Source organism: Phalaenopsis equestris, unplaced genomic scaffold (assembly GCF_001263595.1).
Source record: "Phalaenopsis equestris unplaced genomic scaffold, ASM126359v1 Scaffold000902, whole genome shotgun sequence".
Classification (NCBI taxonomy): Eukaryota; Viridiplantae; Streptophyta; class Magnoliopsida; order Asparagales; family Orchidaceae; genus Phalaenopsis; species Phalaenopsis equestris.
In genome coordinates, this window is record NW_018165341.1 from 88,689 (window position 1) to 108,494 (window position 19,806).

At 34.1% G+C, this 19,806-nt stretch overlaps 1 protein-coding gene across 1 annotated transcript in view; it reads left to right on the top strand.

Annotated features, from left to right (window-relative positions):
• Positions 1–19,806, top strand: part of LOC110032265 (rhomboid-like protein 11, chloroplastic) — a gene marked incomplete at its 3' end in the record, with an annotated part of 37,106 nt that overhangs the window by 7,610 nt on the left and 9,690 nt on the right. Inside the window, exon 2 of the mRNA XM_020735838.1 lies at positions 11,620–11,744. Coding sequence (XP_020591497.1) covers positions 11,620–11,744 — 125 coding nt within the window. The remainder of the gene's footprint in view (positions 1–11,619; positions 11,745–19,806) is intronic.

Genomic DNA, 19,806 nt, shown 5'->3' on the forward strand with positions numbered 1-19,806 from the left:
AATGCACTTTTGAAAGGACGAAAGTATAAGTAAAAAATTAGATGAAAGTACAAAGAAAATATAAAACGTAATATACAAACTAGAAACTGAAAATAAAAATCTTCACAGTAAAGAAAAGATGAAATTATAAAGTGCAATCTACAAACTACTACAATTGAAAATATAAGTAAAAATATTAGAAGAAAATACAAACTGAATGTAAAGTGCAATCTATAAGCTAATGGAATTGAAAAAAAAATACACATTAAATAAAAAATAAAACTATAAATTGCAATCTACAAACTACCACAACTGAAAATATAAGTAAAAATATTATAGAAAGTATGGAAAAAATGTAAAGTGCAATCTATCAAATTTTTATTGTGTTAGAAGAATTTCAATAACTTACACATTTTAATCAGCTTTATCTGATGAGTGACTAAATAATGTACTAAAATTATTTCATCTAAAGGATCGTCGAAGTCATGCTCTTCGAGATTAATTTTTTCTTGTTCGGCATTAACATCTTTTAAGTTTATCTCTTCATTGGTAGAATCAAGTGAAATGCATAAATCTGTCATTTCTATTTTTTGATGAGCAGGTTGAATAACATTTTAAATTTCTTATTTTTGGTTTACTTGTTATGACTACTCCCTAGTCAACTTTATCTCTTATTTTATCGAGATATTGAAGAAAATATACTTTATTCACATGTCTTGATAAAATGAAATGATTAAATTTAACATATTTTTTTTTCACTTTAATTTCTACGATATTATACGGTTTGTTTGCCATTATTCCATAATTAGGAATATGATCAAACCAGTCATAGTTAAATATGAATAAACTTCTTTCAGTGGAGTCAAGATATTCTAATTGAACAACTTCTTTGACCATCTCATAATAATCCATTTTATCATGTGATTTATTGTTTGCTTTAACACATACACCAGAATTACTTATTTTTTTTCTTTTGGTCAGGATCTTGTATTAAATATTTAGCCGTTCATATCATAAATTTGTTAAATATTCATGATGCACATGAGTTCTAAAACAAGATTTATTAAGTTTGATATATTACTCTATTGTTTCAATCATGAATCTATGAATTAATAAAAAAATATTTTTTATTGTTTCATTCAAAACATCTAAAATTGACTTGTCAGTTGAGTATAACTTGTGTACATTGTAAATTGTTGTGGAAAATCATTCTCTATCTCCTAACTTGTATCTTTTTTCATGAGAATTTAACGAATCTATAAATAAAGTGTTCATACATTAAAAATTTCATGAATTAAGTGACATTTATATTTTACTGAAAATTGGTGAACAACTACTAATAAAAATATTTTACTCAATATAAGGTTGAATTTTATCGCGATTGAGAAGAACAGAAAGAGTCGCTGTTCAAAGTTTCAGATCATTAAGATAATGTGATGTGCACTTTTCTGATACTTTTTGGTGGGTTTTTATTGCCCAAAATAGTAGGAGCAGAAAATTGTAATATTCTACAATAGATATGTCTCGCATGTTAAACATTCTGGTCTAATTTTATTCTTCACAGTTCTCTTTAATTTAATAAAATATATATAATTAACATGTTATTTAACACACATTGACAACCTTTTTAAACAAATAACAGCCTAGTGCATGAGTTATTATCTCTCAAATGGATATATTCAACGATACTGTATTGGATCACCAATTATTACGTCATGTGGTAGATGTACCGACAGATGCTCTATGATGTAAAAAAATTAAGTGAGAATATCCTTTCTAGCTTGCACAATATTATTGGAATGCTTGTTTTTAACTTTCGTATGCCATAAAGTTTTAAACGAGTTGCACATAAATGCCTCAAAAACATACTGATTTCAATTAATAAATTTAGTATTTCACTCAACAAACAATTAAATATAGTTTATATCAAATTTTGCAAGAAAATATGACAGTCACGACTTTTCTTTTTAAAATATTTTTTCTTCTCACAAATCAACATAATGACTCAAATTTGAAGCATATATGCTAGGAAATTTTAATAATTAGAGTCACTCATAAATTGTTATTCGATGAACCAAAATAAAGTAATATTTTGCTTTAAGCTTTATAAGTTTCACAGCAGTAATTTCTTGGTTCTCTAACTCTCCTTTTTTAGAAACTTCTTTAAATTCTAATTTGACATTCAATTTATCTTTAATTTTGTCCTTAGCATTCATCACATTGTTAAAACCATTATTAATAAATTTTTAACTATGCGCATGACATTAAGATTGTGTCTCATCATTTTAATCTTCTAGTAAGACGGAGCAAAAAAATAAATATTTTTGTCCAATTATTAGTTGTTGAACTATGTGAAGAATATTCAGGATAATTAGTCATATTTGAAATGTTACTATTTTGAAATGTTACTATCAATCTGGAATATATCATCCCCAATTACTCTTGAAGGTGACGTTGATTTCTCAAATTTGTTTCGTCTGAATGTATTTTTGAAAGGATATTCAACATGTAAAAACATACAATAACAGTCAAATCATAAATTTGGAGACCAACATTGATTGTTGTGTAAACCAAATTTCGAAAGGATATTCAACATGTAAAACATACAATAATAATCTATGATTTCAAACCTAATTTGGAGACCAAATTTTTCGTTCTGTATAAGTCTTCTAGAATTAAAATTTTTTAAGGTTCGTCCTTTTCAATAATCATGCAAACTGATTGAATTAATCTCGGGGCATGCTAAAATTTTACTTATATTTTCAACATTCTGAGAGCTATAGATCACTCAGAACGAGATTTACAATCTTTCCACAGTGGCCTTTATGCCACATTTAGTAATTCATAAAACACTTGAGCTTCTTGATTTGGTGGCTCTTCCTTCACTTGACTTGATAATAAGGCCTTCTTTAATTGAAGATCATTTCTACAAGCTAGATAATAAGGTCTTGTTCTATTGAAGACTTTTTCTACAAATCCATTTGAGTTAAACTCATGTTTAGAATCATATCTCCTCAAAGGAGCATAACTAAATATTACATAGCCAACCCTCGAGCATGTGAAGTTAAAAATCAATAATCAAGTTAAAATCTTCAATGATATAAATCATACTTGGCTTCCTCAGATGCTAAGTGTGCTCGATTCTTGTGTTTCGAACATAAATAATGAAACCTACTCTTAGATATGTAAGTTGGAAGTTGAGATGCCGTTTGCACGAGATCTTAAAATCATTCAAGAACTCTTTGGTGATTCATTGTCTATCTAAATATAGTTTATGTTACATCCATGACCTTGACATATGCATATCCAAGGAAACACTTTTAGCAAGGAACCTTAATATAGAAGGAAAAAATATAAATTAGGAAATTAGAAGGATAAAAATTGAAGGTATTATATTTGATGGTGTGCCTAAGCATTTTCAAATGTCAGTTATTAAAGTACAAAACAACTAAATGCTAGTATCACACTCCAAAAAAAAGTTGTCGAGATCTTAACATATGTCGTTGACCTTATAGAAAAATAAAGAGCCTGGAAACTCTAATACAAAACATTAATGTTCTCTCATTCACTCCCTTCATCAATATTCTAAATAATATTTTCATCCTAATAAGTCAAATTAAAAGTCACATAAAAAATATCAGTATTACTACTTCTTAAAAGTGAAATACACATTTTTATGCATGGATTTAAAGCATTAAAGTCTCATATATATAAATAAAAAAAATTAGTTGTTAGATACATAAATACATAATAATTATGTGCTAGGTATGTAAATTTGCCTTAAAAAGGGGCGTTCACATGCATATCATACAATTATTATGTATTTACATATCTCAAACCTAAATTTTCATATTTACACGCATGACAATTAAAACTTTAATATCACATCAAAAACATCAAAGTTACCGATTTTTAAAAGTGAAATACACATTTTCATGCATATGTTGAAAGCGCCAAAGTGTTGTGAAAGTGCCAAATTGTTATGTATATATAAAGAGAAATTTACATTCATATTTCACAATTCTTATGTATTTACATATCTCAAACCTAAACTTTGATTTTTTCACAAATAACATTCTTAACTTTAATCATTTTAGAAATAACACTAACTACTTTAAAAAATGAAATACGCATTTTCACTCATATGTTTAAAGCACCGAAATGTCATGTATGTAAATACAAAATTTTAGGGATGCGATACATAAAAACATAAGAATTGTGTGCTAGGTATGTCAATTTACCATTAAAAATGGGCATTTAAATGTGTAGCAGTCAATTTTTTATGTATTCTCATATCTCAAACCTAAACTTTCATATTTACACATACAACACTAAAAACGTCATATCACTCAGGAACGTCGATATCACAATTACTAATTTTTAAAATTGAAATACATAATTTCATCCATGAATTTAAAGAATCAAAGTGTCATGTATGTAAATATGAAAGTTTAAATGTGAGATATATAAAACATAAGATTTGTGTTCTAGGTATGCAGATTTGCGATTAAAATTTAAGTGTAAGATATGGAAAGACTTAAGAGATGAGTTATAAGCATAAAATAATGAGATACATCATCATCAAAATTATAGAAAACCAAGGTTTCGAGGTTACTTACTATTTGAGTGTAAGAACTCGAGAAACTATAAACAATACCGAAAATGAGATTCGAGAGGGTTCGGTCGGCTCCAGAGCTAAGATGCGTGCGCGAGAGAGACATAAGGAATTTTGAACGTCGGTTAAATATAAAGACCTTTTCTGATTACTTTCCAACAATCTTTTGACTGTTGATGCTTAATCTTTTTAAAACCGACGAGTTCGACCCTCAGTTAAAATAATATGACCATTGGTTATTAATAACCCAAGAAACTAACTTTTCAACGGTTTATGACCATTGTCTTATAATTTACTCTGAATCGACGTTTTGGATTGTCGGTGATTATTTCATTACCTTCAAAAAGTTGATTCACTCAAAACCCGCAGTCAACTCGTAAGAAATCTGTAAGTTATATTAACTATCGCTAGGCTGTAGGAACTAAAGACAAATTTAGCGACGCACTCTAGATTGTCGTTTTTTCTGCCGATTTTAACTGTTTTTCTTGTAAGTTAAAGTAGAACTTAGTAATGTCTATAAAACTAGATTTATCAAATCCTGAGGAAGTTAAATCCTGAAAATTGTTTGATATGTTTGAGGCTAAATCAAGTTAAAACTTTCTAAACTGTTTGACAACTTATTCGTGATTTAAATTTATTTCTTTAAGTATCATTTAAATATTGATTATTGATGATAAAATTTTGATAACTATTTAGTTTGATTTGATTTTCTCTTATATTGTTGATACTATGATTTTTAATTTTATATTTGCTTATGCTCCTCAAGTAGGTTTAGCTATAGGTTCTAAAAAAACTTTTGAAATGACTTAGAGTCCGTTTGGGGCAACTGCAGCTTATCCAACTTATCCTGATAATCTGGTGATAAGCAGCTGATTCGAATAATCTGTCTGTCTGTCTGTTTGGTTTGTGCGTTTTGAGAACAGCTGATTCTGAATAAATGACCAAACTGCCCCAGTTTTGAATAAGCTGCAGCTGTTTGGTTTATGCGTTTTATAGACAGTTTATTTGAAATTTGTTTTACAAATTTTTAATAACATTCTTAATGCAATCATGAAGGGGAGAATGGGAAGATTGAAGAACATGAAAATATTTCACTAAAATATTTCAGATCACATCAGAAATGCAGAATTACCTAAACATATGTGAAATACACCGTAACCCACTAGTATGTACTATAATGAGACCCAACAAAGAAGAAAAAATAATATGTCAAAATTATAAGGAAAAAAATAATGATATTGACTTTAACATGTAGCAGCATATCACGACCCATTGTGTCCGGCTTTGACACTCCACAACCCATAACGAACCTATCCGAGTGGGATACCGTAGAAATGGAAGCACTCAAATCATAAGCGGTGTTCTTAAATTTTGACACCGACAAACTCTGAGTAGCGGTGTCAAGTTGAGTTGTCATAGAAACGGACGTAGTTTCGACCCACCTAAAGAAAGTGCAGTCCTCCTGTCCTTGTGCCCACTACGGGCGCCTATAAAGTTGACTCCCGTAGCTATGTGGCCGGCGTGATGTGAGGTCGGTAGCTCACAGCAGCACATCACCTACCCGAACTTCCCTGAATATCTGGAACTCATCGTCCTGCAGTTTAGAAAAAGAATAATACAACAACAACAACAACAAAGCCTTAATCCCACTACGTGGGGTCGGCTACATGAATCCTTTTTCTTCCATTGTGTCCTATTGAGTGTCATAAGGGTACAATATAATGTTGCTAAAAGGTTCAAGATAATCAATACAAGCTATGTCTGAGTAAGAATAATGATGATGCAACAATTCAATATAAAAGATATTTACAAATCTCTCTAGGAAAATTAAGAAAAAAATAATTACACATCACCGTGGGACAATAAACGCCTACAATTAATAAATGGATTCGTGGAAGTATGACCCTACTAAAATTAGAGAATTTACATATAGTGTGATTATTGTAGTTGCATAGAAAGAAGTACTGTAATGCCAAGTATCCTGAATTTACCTAATTTGGGCCAATTTAGAATACCCTGAAATTGAACTAACAAAGAATTCTAAATATAATAGATCAGTCAAAAAATTATGGAGATATAGAAAATTTACTTACTGAAATATTGAGGAAACAATTGTCGACAACAAAGTTCTGTTGCCATCCAAGCTGCTCCGTAGTTATATCAATAAGATCACTATATCATAGTCATTTATTCCCATTAAGCTTGTTTAAAATGCTTATAGCATCAAACCAGTGCTTCCCCTGGACAGCTTCTTCTCCCCATTCCGAACGGAATCATCTTCCCCCCCCTCTACTTTATTTTTTTCAAGAAATCTTTCAGGAAGAAACAATAATCGAAAAACTTCAATGATAAAACATCACAAAAAAATCCAAATGCTAGTTACGGCTCACCATAGATAACCGAATTCGTGCATACGAAACTCTTGATTCTTACGGTAACCAAAGACAACAACTTACAAAACGATCAGATCGAATGGGAGAAGAGGGAAGAAAGTGTTAGAACTCCTCAGAGCGCGACAGTAGGGCGCGATAGATATAGATCTCCTCTTCTCAAAGCGAGGAACGTTAGGGCACGAAATGGGGAAAGCGAGCGAGGAACATTAGGGCACTAACTACGGAAAGCGGAGGAGACAGAGGGGTAAGTAATGTAAAAACCCTTCGAAATGCTCGATCCCGGTACATTAGGTGCAGGCCACGGTACTGTAGAAAGGAGATTGTGCGTTTTACGGGGGGCACCTGAAACGCTCGAACCAAACTGAATGGCTGTGCATTTTAGCAAATAATCCCCCCCCCAAACGGACCCGTAACTAGCATTTGGATTTTTTTGTGATGCCTTATCGTTGAAGTTTTTCGATTATTGTTTCTTCCTGAAAGATTTCTTGAATTTCTTGAAAAAAGTAAATTAGAGGGGGGAAGATGATTCCGTTTGGAATGGGAAGAAGAAGATGTCCAGGGGAAGCACTGGTTTGATGCTATAAGCAGTTTTCACAAACCTAACTTAATGAGAATAGATGGCTGTGCTATAGTGATTTTATTGATATAACTACGGAGCAACTTGGATGACAATAGAACTTTGTTGTCGGCAATTGTTTCCTCAATATTTCGGTAAGTAAATTTTCTATATCTTCAGAATTTTTTGACTGATCTATTGTTCTTTTTCTAAACTTCAGGCGATGAGTTCCAGATATTCAGAGAAGTCCGGGCAGGTGATGTGCCGGTGTGAGCTACCGACCTTGCTACTCACATTACGCCGGGCACATAGCTACGGGAGGTAATTTTACAGGTACCCGCGGTGGGCACAAGTATAGGAGGACTGCACTTTCTTTAGGTGGGCCAAAACTACGTCCGTTTCTATGACAACTCAACTTGACACCGCTGCTCAGAGTTTGTCGGTGTCAAAATTTAAGAACACCACTTCTAATTCGAGTGCTTCCATTTCTACGGTATCCCACTCGGACAGGTTCGTTATGGGTTCTGGAGTGTCAGAGTCGGGCACAATGAGCTGTGATATGCTGCTACATGTTAAAGTCTGTAATTTTTTTTTCTTATAATTTTGACATGTTATTTTTTCTTCTTTGTTGGGTCTCATTATAGTACATACTAGTGGGTTACGGTGTATTTCACATATGTTTAGGTAATTGTGCATTTCTGATGTGATCTGAAATATTTGAGTGAAATATTTTCATGTTCTTCAATCTTCCCATTCTCCCCTTCATGATTGCATTAAGAATGTTATTAAAAATTTGTAAAAAAAATTTCAAATAAGCTGCCTATAAAACGCATAAACCAAACAGTTGCAGCTTATTCATAACTGGGGCAGTTTGGTCATTTATTCAGAATCAACTGCTCTCAAAACGCACAAACCAAACAGACAGACAGATTATTCGGATCAACTGCTTCTCACCAGATTATCAGGATAAGCTGGATAAGCTGCAGCTGCCCTAAACGGACCCTACAACCCCACCATAGATAACCAAATTCGTGCATACGAAACTCTTGATTCTTACGGTAACCAAAGACAACAACATACAGAACGATCAGATTGAATGCGAGAAGAGGGAAGAAAGTGTTAGATCTCCTCAGAGCGCGGCAGTAGGACGCGATAGATATAAATCTCCCCTTCTCAGGGCGAGAAACGTAATGGCACGAAATGGCGAAAGCGAGTAAGGAATGTTAGGGCACTAACTACAAAAAGCGGAGGAGGCAGAGGAGTAAGTAATGCAAAAACCCTTTGAAACGCTCGATCGCGATGCATTAGGTGCGGGCCGCGGTAATGTAGAAAGAATAATGTGCGTTTTATGGGGGGCACCCGAAAAGCTCGAACCTAACTGAATGGCTGCGTTTTCAAAACGCACAATGAGCAAATAATCCCCCCCAAACGGACCCTTAGAAGAATTAATAAAATGATACGTTTTGAAGAGAAAGTTTTTATTAGAAGAGATTTAAATGGACATATCGGTATAGTGGTAGAAGATTTTAGAATTATTCATGGTAGCTATGATTTTGGAGTGATTAATGAAGAAGATAGAGCCATATCAAATTTTACTTTAACGTATGATTTTATTATTGCTAATACTTTATTCAAGAAAAGAGATGAGCATATTATTATTACTTTTAAGAATGAATCTAATAAAACAAAATTAATTATTTTTGTATGAGAAGAAGAGATTGTCGAGAATGTATATATTGTAAGGTCATTCCAAGTGAGATGTTAAGTGCTCAACATCCATTATTAGTTTTGAATTTTAAGATGAAGAGTTGTAAAAAAAGAATTTTAAGAATCATTGTCATGGAATTAGATAGAGCACTTAAAAGACAAATAAAATTATTTTTATGAATAAACTTCAAGATTTCATGATTTGAGATGTCCAAGAACAGATGTCCATGAAGATGTAAACTATATGTGAGATAAAGTAACATATACTATTAAATAAGTGACAAAGAATGTACTTGGAGAATCAAAAGAAAAGGTTTCTATAAATAAAAATAGTTGTTGGTGACATAATAATGTGTATGAAAAAATAAAATATAAGAATTTATGTTATAAAAATTGATTTAAATGTAAAAGCTTAACGAATTGAAAAAAAAATATAAAATTACCCATAGGGAGTTTAAGGGAACAATCTGTGATGTTAAAAGTTATGCTATTAGTGATCTTTATAATAGATTAGATAGTAAAAGGGTAAAGATTGTATATATAAACTAGCCAAACAAAGAGAAGAAAAAGTAAAGATTTAACTCAAGTAAAGTGTATCAAAGATGAAAATCAAAAAGTATTTTTCTTTAAAAAAAGATAATCAACATAGTTGGGTGAGCTATTTTGATAAATTTTTCAATGAAGTTCCTGAAAATACGATCAACCTTAGTGATCCTAATAATAATAATAATAATAAAATGTTTCATTTTTACCATCGCATTAGTAAAATAGGAGTTGAGGCTTTAAAGAAAACTAAGGGTGAAAAGTTTTTAGGACTTGATGATATCACAATTGAAGTATGAAAATAATTAGAAGATTTGTGAGTTTCTTGGCTTACTAAACTCATTAGTATTTTTTAAAAAACTAAAAAGATGCCTAAGTGGAGGAAGAGTATTTTGGTACCCATTTTTAAGATTAAAGGGATGCACAAGAGTGTGCAAATTATAGAGGAATTAAGTTGAGAGGGGGTAATTGAACATAGACTAAAAAGTATTATAAAAATTTCTCATAATCAGTTTGGATTTATGCCGAGCAGGTTTACCATGAAAGCTATACATTTATTGAGAGGTTTGATGGAGAAGTACAGAGATAATAAAAAAGATTTACATGTGATCTTTATTGATTTAGAAAACCTTACGATAAGGTCCCAAGAAATATCCTTTGGAGAGTTCTAGAGAAGAAAGGTGCTGATATGACATATATTAAAGTCTTTAATGATATGTATACTATAACGGTTACTTGTGTTCGAACAATAGGAAGACTGACCAATTATTTTCCTATTTCTGTTGGATTACATCAGGAATCCGCTTTAAGCTCATATCTTTCTACTTTAGTTATGGATGCTCTTACTGGACGTATACAAAAGGATGTGCCTTGGTTTATGCTTTTCGCTGATGACATCATTCTTTTGGATCAAACTAGAGAAAGAACTCGGGAAAAGCTCGAGTTATAGACGTCTACTTTGGAGTCTGAAGTCCTTAGTTTGAGTAGAACTAAAATTGAATATATGGAATGTAATTTTAGTAGTAGTAGCTCTAGTGACAGAGTTGTAACTATGGGTGATCAAATTAGTAAAAGGTGTGAACTTTTTTGATATCTCGGGTTTTTTGTTCAAAGTGATGGTGATATAGATGGGGATGTGATTAGTAAAATTCAAGTTTATTGGTTGAAGTGGAGGAATGCTTCAGGCTTATTGTGTGATTGAAAAGTACTTATGAGCCAATTGCAAGTTATCCTTGGCTCTTAATCAGCTTGAAAAATGTTTAATCAAAGATGTTAATTTTTCAACTTTATGCATATTTGAAGTGCTTATGAGCCAATTGCAAGTTTCAAACATTATCATGTAAGTCCTCATTCTATTTTCACATATTCTTGTATTATAAAATTTTTCCGATGTCGTTCCTTGTGCATTTGATTGACTTATTGTTTTCTTTGAGCCGTTTCCTGGTTCTCTATGAATATTCATCTTTAACACATTCCTTACTATGGTTTTCCTTCTTTTATTTGTCAATTATACCAGCATGCGTTGTTTTTTTATTATTAAGAAAAAAATAATGTTGCATCTTTATGATAAAAATGCAAAACTAACCAGTTACATCAACTGGTTATTGCCCATGTTTGCAGTTTACCTTGTATCTTTATTTCATGCATTGTGTGATTATAGTTATCTCAATTTTTTTCTTTTTCACGTTAGTTAATGTTGCTGCATTTTGCAAAAGAGCATAATAGTTCTAATTTATTGGAAAGGGGTGACTCTCACTTCTTTTTTTTTATTGTGGATCATACAAGTTCTTTGAAACAATTTATTTATTTTTTTTAATTTCGATTAGATGTTTTTTCGGATCTTGAGCTTAGGAGACCTGAAGAAAGAAGAGTGCCGTATAGACATGCAAATGGAATATTTTGGATTTTACTTCTCAACATTGGCATTTTTGCAGCAGATCACTTGTTTCAGGTACTTCATGAGATTTTTCCATCCTATTTTGTACTTTTCTTTGGCTGTGCTAATCTAGTTAAGTCCTTTGGTTGATAAACTTTGTTGTTGACCTTCATTCAGTTGGCAACAAAAAAGTTACAAACAGAAATAATACTGTATAAACCTCTACAAAATTATTTGTTTTGGTGAAAATGACCCAGCTACAACTACAGGCATTCAAAGGAAAATTCCAACCATAATTGAGAATCATGTATCGTTATTTTCTCTTCTGTATAATCTTATAAATATTAAAAGAAAGATAATAAGTAACCAAACCACAATATAAAATACTTAGAAGATTTGACATACAATCTTCATTTTGTATCCATATTTATGCTGAAGGATATTTTATAGCACCACCGGGCATTGCACTTTCCATTGGCATCACCCCACTTATCTATACACCACCACACTTTTATACGAAGACATTGCACTTGACTTTAGCAAGATTATACTTTCCTATGACACCACCAAGCTCGTCTCTGGCATCATCATGCTTGCACCAATGAAAAAAAAAATTGCTTACCTCTTCTCATTTGCCTCTCTTTAATTTTTTTTCCTTTTCTTTCATTACCACTACTCCCTGTCTCTCCCTCTCATTTATTTTTCCTAAATTTCTCTTAAATCAACCTTGGTCTGCCTTTGTTTATATAACCATTTTGGTTATAATGCAGCCAACATGATAAAAGTACACAGAGGAATGAATTATCCAAATCAAGATAGTATGATTTTAGGAGCAATATTGATTTTAGGATATTTATAGGATTCTTGATGTTATACATTTAATGATTTTTTAGATATGCAGTAGTATGGACAACCTTTCTACCAGTATCATTATTGATTGAGAAACATTGAGAGGTGTATATTTTTCATCTTATTCTATACTATTTTGTTGACAGGTGTGGATACATGAAGTTTGGTGAATAATTTTTGGTTGGAGAGGATATTCTCTAAACCATTGAACTGGATAGTGGTCCAAACTCTCCAGTTTGATAACATCATTAGTTAGGCAGACTTTAGCTCTATGCCTTAAATGTATGACAAAAAAAATATTTTATTGTTCTAAGGAATCATTTTTCTTTGACATCCAGTATTAATAGATTTTTTTCAATGATAAATTTGTAAGTTGAATGTTCTATATTAATTCCCTTTAGTTGTCTGTAAAAATTTTGTTTGAGGCGTTAATTTTTAAACTTATCTTTTTTTTTAGACCATTTGATGGTGGATTCATACGTTTTAGTTCAAGTATCACACCCTATACTCTCCCGAAAGAGTCTGCTAAGGTTTTCAAGTAATTGTGATTGTTAAAAAAAATAGTTTTTTTGTTTTTTCTTTTTTTAATTTTGTCTGCCACCATAACATATATATAATTAGCCAATGATAGAAAGATAAAATTTCTCCAACAAGTCACCAAAATCTACAAGCTAAAAATTTACATCCAGTTCTCCTGAGAGAGGTTTCAGGTTAAAATTTGAAAAGATAAATTAGTTCTTGGATAAGACTGCCCATTGATTTTGTCCTCATTTTATTAGGATTTAATGATCTTGTTCCAGGTATTTCATTTTTAATAATAAAAGGGATGCACAAGGGTGTGCAAATTCTAGAATAATCAAGTTAATGCGTCATAATTTAAAATTATGGGAGAGAGTAGTTGAACATAGGTTAAGACGTATTACAAAGATTTCTCATAATAAATTTGGATATATGTCGGGTAGGTCTACTATGGAAGCTATACATTTACTGAGAGGTTTGATGGAGAGAGTAATTGATCATAGGTTAAGACGTATTACAGACGTATTACAAAGATGTATTACAAAGATTTCTCACAATCAATTTGGATTTTTGCTAGGTATGTCTACTATGGAAGCGCTATGCATTTATTGAGAGGTTTGATGGAGAACTTCAGAGAGAATAAGGAGGATCTGCATATGATTTTTATGATTTAGAAAAGCTTACGATAAGGTTTCAAGAGCTATCTTTGGAGAGTTCTAGAGAAAAAAGGTGTTGATATAACTTATATTCAAGTTATTAAAGATACATATACTCGAGCTGTTACTTGTGTTCAAACGGACGATTGACAATATTTTCCTATTTCAGTTGGATGACTTTAGAGATCAGTTTTAAGCCCATATGTTTTTGCTTTAGTTATGGATGCTCTTACTGGATATTTACAGGAAGATGTACCTTGGTGTAAGGGTTTACGCTGATGATATTCTTCTTGTGGATAAAACTAGAAAAAGAGCACAGGAAAGACTTAAATTATGGAGGTCTACATTGGAGTCTAAAGGCCTTTGTTGGAGTAGAACTAAAATTGAATACATTGACTGTAATTTTAGTAGTAATAGCTCTAGTGAAAAAGCTGTAACTATGGGTGATCAAATTATTAAAAAGCGTGAACGCTTTAGATATCTCGGGTCTATTGTTCAGAGTGATGGTGGTATAGATGGGTTGTTACTGGTTGATTGAAGTGGAGGAAATTATTGCTTATACTGAAAGGAAAATTATATAAGATGGTCGTGAGACCTGCAATGCTCTATGGTGCTGAATGTTAGCCTTTTTAAAAGAGAAGCATAAAACTAAGTGTTGCTGAGATGAGAATGCTTAGGTGGATGAGTGGCTTTACACTTAGAGACAATGTGAAATTAATGTATCTGTGATAGTGTTGGTGTAACTCCATTGGCAGACAAAATTAGAGAGCATCATCTTAGATGGTATGGTCATATTAAACGTCGACCATCTGATGATCCGATTATGAGAGTAGATGTTTTAGATTCGACTTTTGTTAAGAAAGACAGAGGTAGACCTAGGAAGACTTGGGCATATCGCATAAAAAATGATCTTAATTTATTAGAATTATATGAAAATATGACACTCAATAGGACACAATGGAGAAAGAAGATTCATGTAGCCGACCCCACGTAGTGGGATAAAGGTTTATTGTTGTTGTTCTTGTTCCAGATATTTCATTGGCATAAGTCGCTATGATTAATCACTTTTTTTGGTGAAAAACAAAATGTTCAAATAAGACTAATCATTAAATGTTAAATGCTTAGCATGTAGGAACATTATTTTTGATTTTCCATTAAAACAATTCACTACCTTTAGTTTAATACTGATGGTGGGGAGAATGATGTTAAATCTATTCAAAATCATATGGTTTTGTTTTCTTGGGTTGTTTTGGACTATGGTCATAAAAGGTACTTGACTCAATCTTTTTGAAGGATCTTTATTTGTAGTCGTGGGATGTATTGTCCATGGAAAATTTATAGACGTGTCAGTATATTTGTAAAAGAGGATAATCTTAAGTCAACTTTAGTTAATAGTGGGCTTTGTGCCCTATCAAGTGCACTATATAATTTACAACCCAAGAGGATTGAAGCTGTACATCAAAAAGATGTCAGTGCAGATCTCATAGGGATCTAATGGTCCATAATGAATAAGCACGATGAAGGAAGATCTTGTGCAAGGAGGAGATCGCGGGACCCATCGAGCCTGCCAAGCCAAGCTAACTGAGTCAAAAATCAACATGAGGATGGCCAACCGGTACCGACCCAGAAACTCACCCAAAAACTCACCATGATGTCTGAATCTTTAACCAAGGAAAAGCCGACTCAATACGGAAGCTTATCCTGCAAGAGAACCCACCAGAGAGAAGGGTTATTTCCACAAAACATATTTGACCACCTAGCGGAGACTAAAAGGCTTCTTGCCAAAAATAGGATCTTTGTGCCTACCAAGTTCAACCGAGTGAGTTGAGCCAATTGAGCTCTATTATCCAGATAAATCGACCGAGCTAAGCCAACCAAGCTTAATCGACAGACTTGAGATGTTCGAGCCAAAAATGACCAGATAATGAGTCTTCACTCATAAAATATGTAAAAAACTCATTATAAACCTCATCCTGATTGGATAAAAATATAATATTATTACTGTACTTAATCTTCTATAAATAGGAGAAATAATTATTGTAGAAGGCTTTCATCCTTTTTTACTGTTTATTTGAGGGAATATAACTCCAATAGTGAAATCACCTCTTTCACTATTTCTCTTTCCACTCTCCTCTCACGCTCTATTCACGAAATTTTTCGGATTCAACATTTTAAAAGGCGCGCTGAATGTGGATCGCGCCACCAACAAGAAAAGAAACAATGCAAGGAGAATGACCTCACAACATTGAGGTCGACGATAAAGTGAAGTGCACCTGGGAGTTTGTAGTTCAAGAGATCCAAGATCTGAAGTGTCAAATGCTGGAGTTGATCAAAGGCTTGTTGACTCTGGAGTAGGATCAACAACCCCTACACCACGCTTCGGCGCCGAACAACAGAAGAGTCTCCCCGATCTTGGAGTGGGAGGAGGGCGCCCATTACCTTGACAGCGCTGGGCTAGCACTAATTGTTCGCAATTGGTTCAGACATACTGAATCACCATGCCATCCAAAAAACACATTCTCCAATCACATATCTGATGCCGTGCCCCCATAACAATTCAAGAAGTCGGAACTGGAACCGTACAAGAGACAGACAGACTCAACTGACCACATCGCTTCTTTTGAGTCGACCGTATGTGTTCCTAGGATCAATGACGCCCTAAAGTGTTGAGTGTTGAATCTTTTTCACCATGCTGATGGTCACAACCCTCAGGTGGTTCAATGGATTATTGTCGGGACTAATCACATTATTTGCAGATTTCAAACGTATGTTCGCTGCATAGTTCATCAGTGCACGAAAACCTCACAAGAGCTCCCAGACTCTCCTACAGCTTCATCAAGGTTAGGATGAAACCCTGCGAGCCGTCATCACCCGCTTTTAGAAGGAGATGTTAGAGGTTCGAGATCTAGAACCTACGTTCGCTCATATGGCCCTCGCTCAGGGACAAAAGAAAGGACTTCTTCGTTGTGTGTTGTGATTACAACACCCGAAGACATGAGCTGGGCTGTTGGAACTAGTGAACAAGCACATATCAACAGAAGAGTACAATTCCCCCTCCCTCTCCACTTCATTTTGAACCGAACAAAGCAATTGTATTTTGCCGAAGAATACTGCCCATAAAGAAGGGTGAAAACCGAGACACAGCTTGCCCTCCCACCCGAGCTCACTTTGAAAACTCATGACAACCCTCAGATAATTGGGTGACCGACAGAGCCCATTATCATGGAAATCAAGCCCAAAACTTCGACCAGCAGCCCACTTGATACATAGATCGATCGTCACCTACCCGTGAGATCGGCAAGCTGACTTCTTTAAGAGACTTGATGGCCAAAATAATGGAGGTCATTCAAAATAAGAGCTACTTCTAGAAGACAACTCCAATGAAAGCTGGAGCTTATTTTCGAGACCTTAAGAAGTACTGTGCATATCATAGCAACATCATGAAACAAAAGAATGTCGGCACCTACCCATGAAACTGTCAAGTTGACTTCTTTATGAGATTTGATGGTCGAAATAGTGGAGGTCATTTAAAACAAGGGCTAATTCAAGAAGAAGACTCCAATGAAAGCTGAAGCTTATTTCCGAGACCCTAAGAAGTATTGCGCGTATCATAATGACCATGATCACGAAACAAAAGAATGTCGATACCTCCAGAGTCTGATTAAACATTTGATTGAGGCTGAGAAATTGAAGGAGTTCATAGTCCTTGGAGCAACCGCCCAATGACCAGGAAAAACTCCTATGGAGAAAGCCACAGGTGAGCTGGTTTGGGCTCACGCAATACACATAGTTAGTACAGTTCTTGCCATCTTCGGAGATGGAGGAGATTCAACGCGCCAAGCTAGCTTGAAGAGGTCCCAGACAGGTGAATTAGGTGCAGTGGCTCTGATGCCGCGACACAAATCACACCCCTATTATTTTTTTACCAAAGAAGACGTACCCACATAGGTAACCCGTACAATGACGATGTTGTCACCGCTCTGGTTGCCAATTTTTTAGATTGATAGCATACTCATTGACACCGGGAGCTCAACGAACATCATCTTCAAGTCGTTTGACAAAATGGGTCAAAGCACCTCCCATCGTTTGGCCACACCTGTGCCACTCTATGAGTTTTTCCAAGAAAGAAAGGAAGCACTAGGAACCCTCACCTTTCCGGTCACCTTGGAAAAAAACGGAAACAATTCACTGACATGATAGATTCTCATAGTCAACTCACAATCTACTTATAATGTCACATTTGTACGCCCCTTGATCAATTTTTTTCAAGCCGTGACATCCACCTACCACATCGCTGTAAAATTTGTGGGCGAAGAAGTGATCACCATTGAGGCGATTTGGAGCAGTCTTATACTTGCTATCTCCATATAGTTGGGAGCGTTCACCAAAAACTTCTCTTACTTGACACCCAACTAAGAGAAGGCCTTGAGACCAGCGAGTCCCAAGGGGTGTCTGTAGTCAACGACGATACTAGTAAAATTTTCTTATCAAGTATTGTTTTTGATGCAGATCATAGGAGCAAGCTGATCAATATTCTCCAAAATCGCCGAGACATTTTATCTAGGTCAATTGCCAAGATGCCTGGAGTACTGAACAATGTCGCCTCTCATCGACTGAATGTTAACCCAACAATTTGACCCATGAAGCAAAAGATGAGGACGTTTACGGTAATGTTAGCTGACCCAATATGGGAAGTATAAATGATGCTAAAAGCCAGCTATATCCGAGAAGTCTAATACCCTGGATGGGTATCCAGTATGTTCACGATTCAAAAGGAGAATGATAAGTGGTGAATGTGCGTGGATTTCACCAATCTAAATGCTGCTTGCCCGAATGATATCTTTTTCAGTGTTTTGTCTAGCTATCACCAAATCAAGATGAACCCAACTGACTCAAAGAAGATGACATTTATCTTAAGCACATGAGTATATTGTTACAATGTAATGCTCTTTAAGTTTAAAAATGTTGTTGTTACCTATCATCATATGATGGATGTAATTTTTGCCAAATAGAAAAAAAAAATTATTGAAGTTTATGTAGATAATATCTTAGTAAGAAACAAACTTCCCAAAAAACACATACAAGATCTAAAGAAAACTTTTGAAACATTAAGAAAACTCAACATTAAACTTAATCCACTCAAATGCATGTTTGACACATTAACGAGAAATTTCTTAGGTTACCTCCTAACCTCGAGAGAATTAAAGCCAACTTTGTTCAAACCTTAAGGCGTGTCGAAGAGAATGAAGTCAAAGAAGTTTGAGAGTGCATTCCGACAAGTACAAGATCATTCCAGATGGATGATGTTGGCCCACAGGATACAGAGCAACAGTTATTTCTGTCCAACACTACATAAAGATATTGAAGGGCTTTCAAGAAGATGAGAATAATGCCAGAAATTTGCGTCGATGCGGCACCTGTCGTCCCACAAACTATAACCCATTATCAGCCCATGGTCATTCACCGTCTAGGCAATAGACATCCTTGGACCTTTCCCTCTGCTGTGAGGTCAACGGAAGTTCTTGCTTGTCGCGGAATCGATTTAAATTATCATTCAGTTAGACCTGATATGCCTGTATGGTCTACCACTCACCATTATCATAGATAACAAGACACAAATTTACAGATCTAGGAGTAAGATTTATGCCAAAGTCAAAAAAATTAACTTAAAAATTCATGTTTGTGCATCACCTGCAGACAAATAAGCAAGCCAAATAACAAATAAGGTCATATTGAATTGAATAAGAAAGAAGGTCAAAGAAGCCAAATGAAAATGGGCTAAATTTTGCCATCTGTTTTATGGGCAATTCAGTTCGCATTTTTAATTGCGACTTGGTGAACTTCATTCATGTTGTCACATGGAATGAAAATCATGCTACTGGTAGGTGATCATAGCCTCTGGTATGACAAGACAAACATGATTGAATGACATACAACGAAGGGATAGAACTCAAACTCGACCTCTTGGAGAAAAAATGAGCGGACTTGGTCCTCAGGCAAGAGGAGGTAAAAGGACAACTCTAGAATATAATAAACATATTAGAGAAGACTTTCAACACTGAAATCCTAGTTTGAAGAAAACCGACTTAGCAACGTGTGGACAAGCGGTAGGA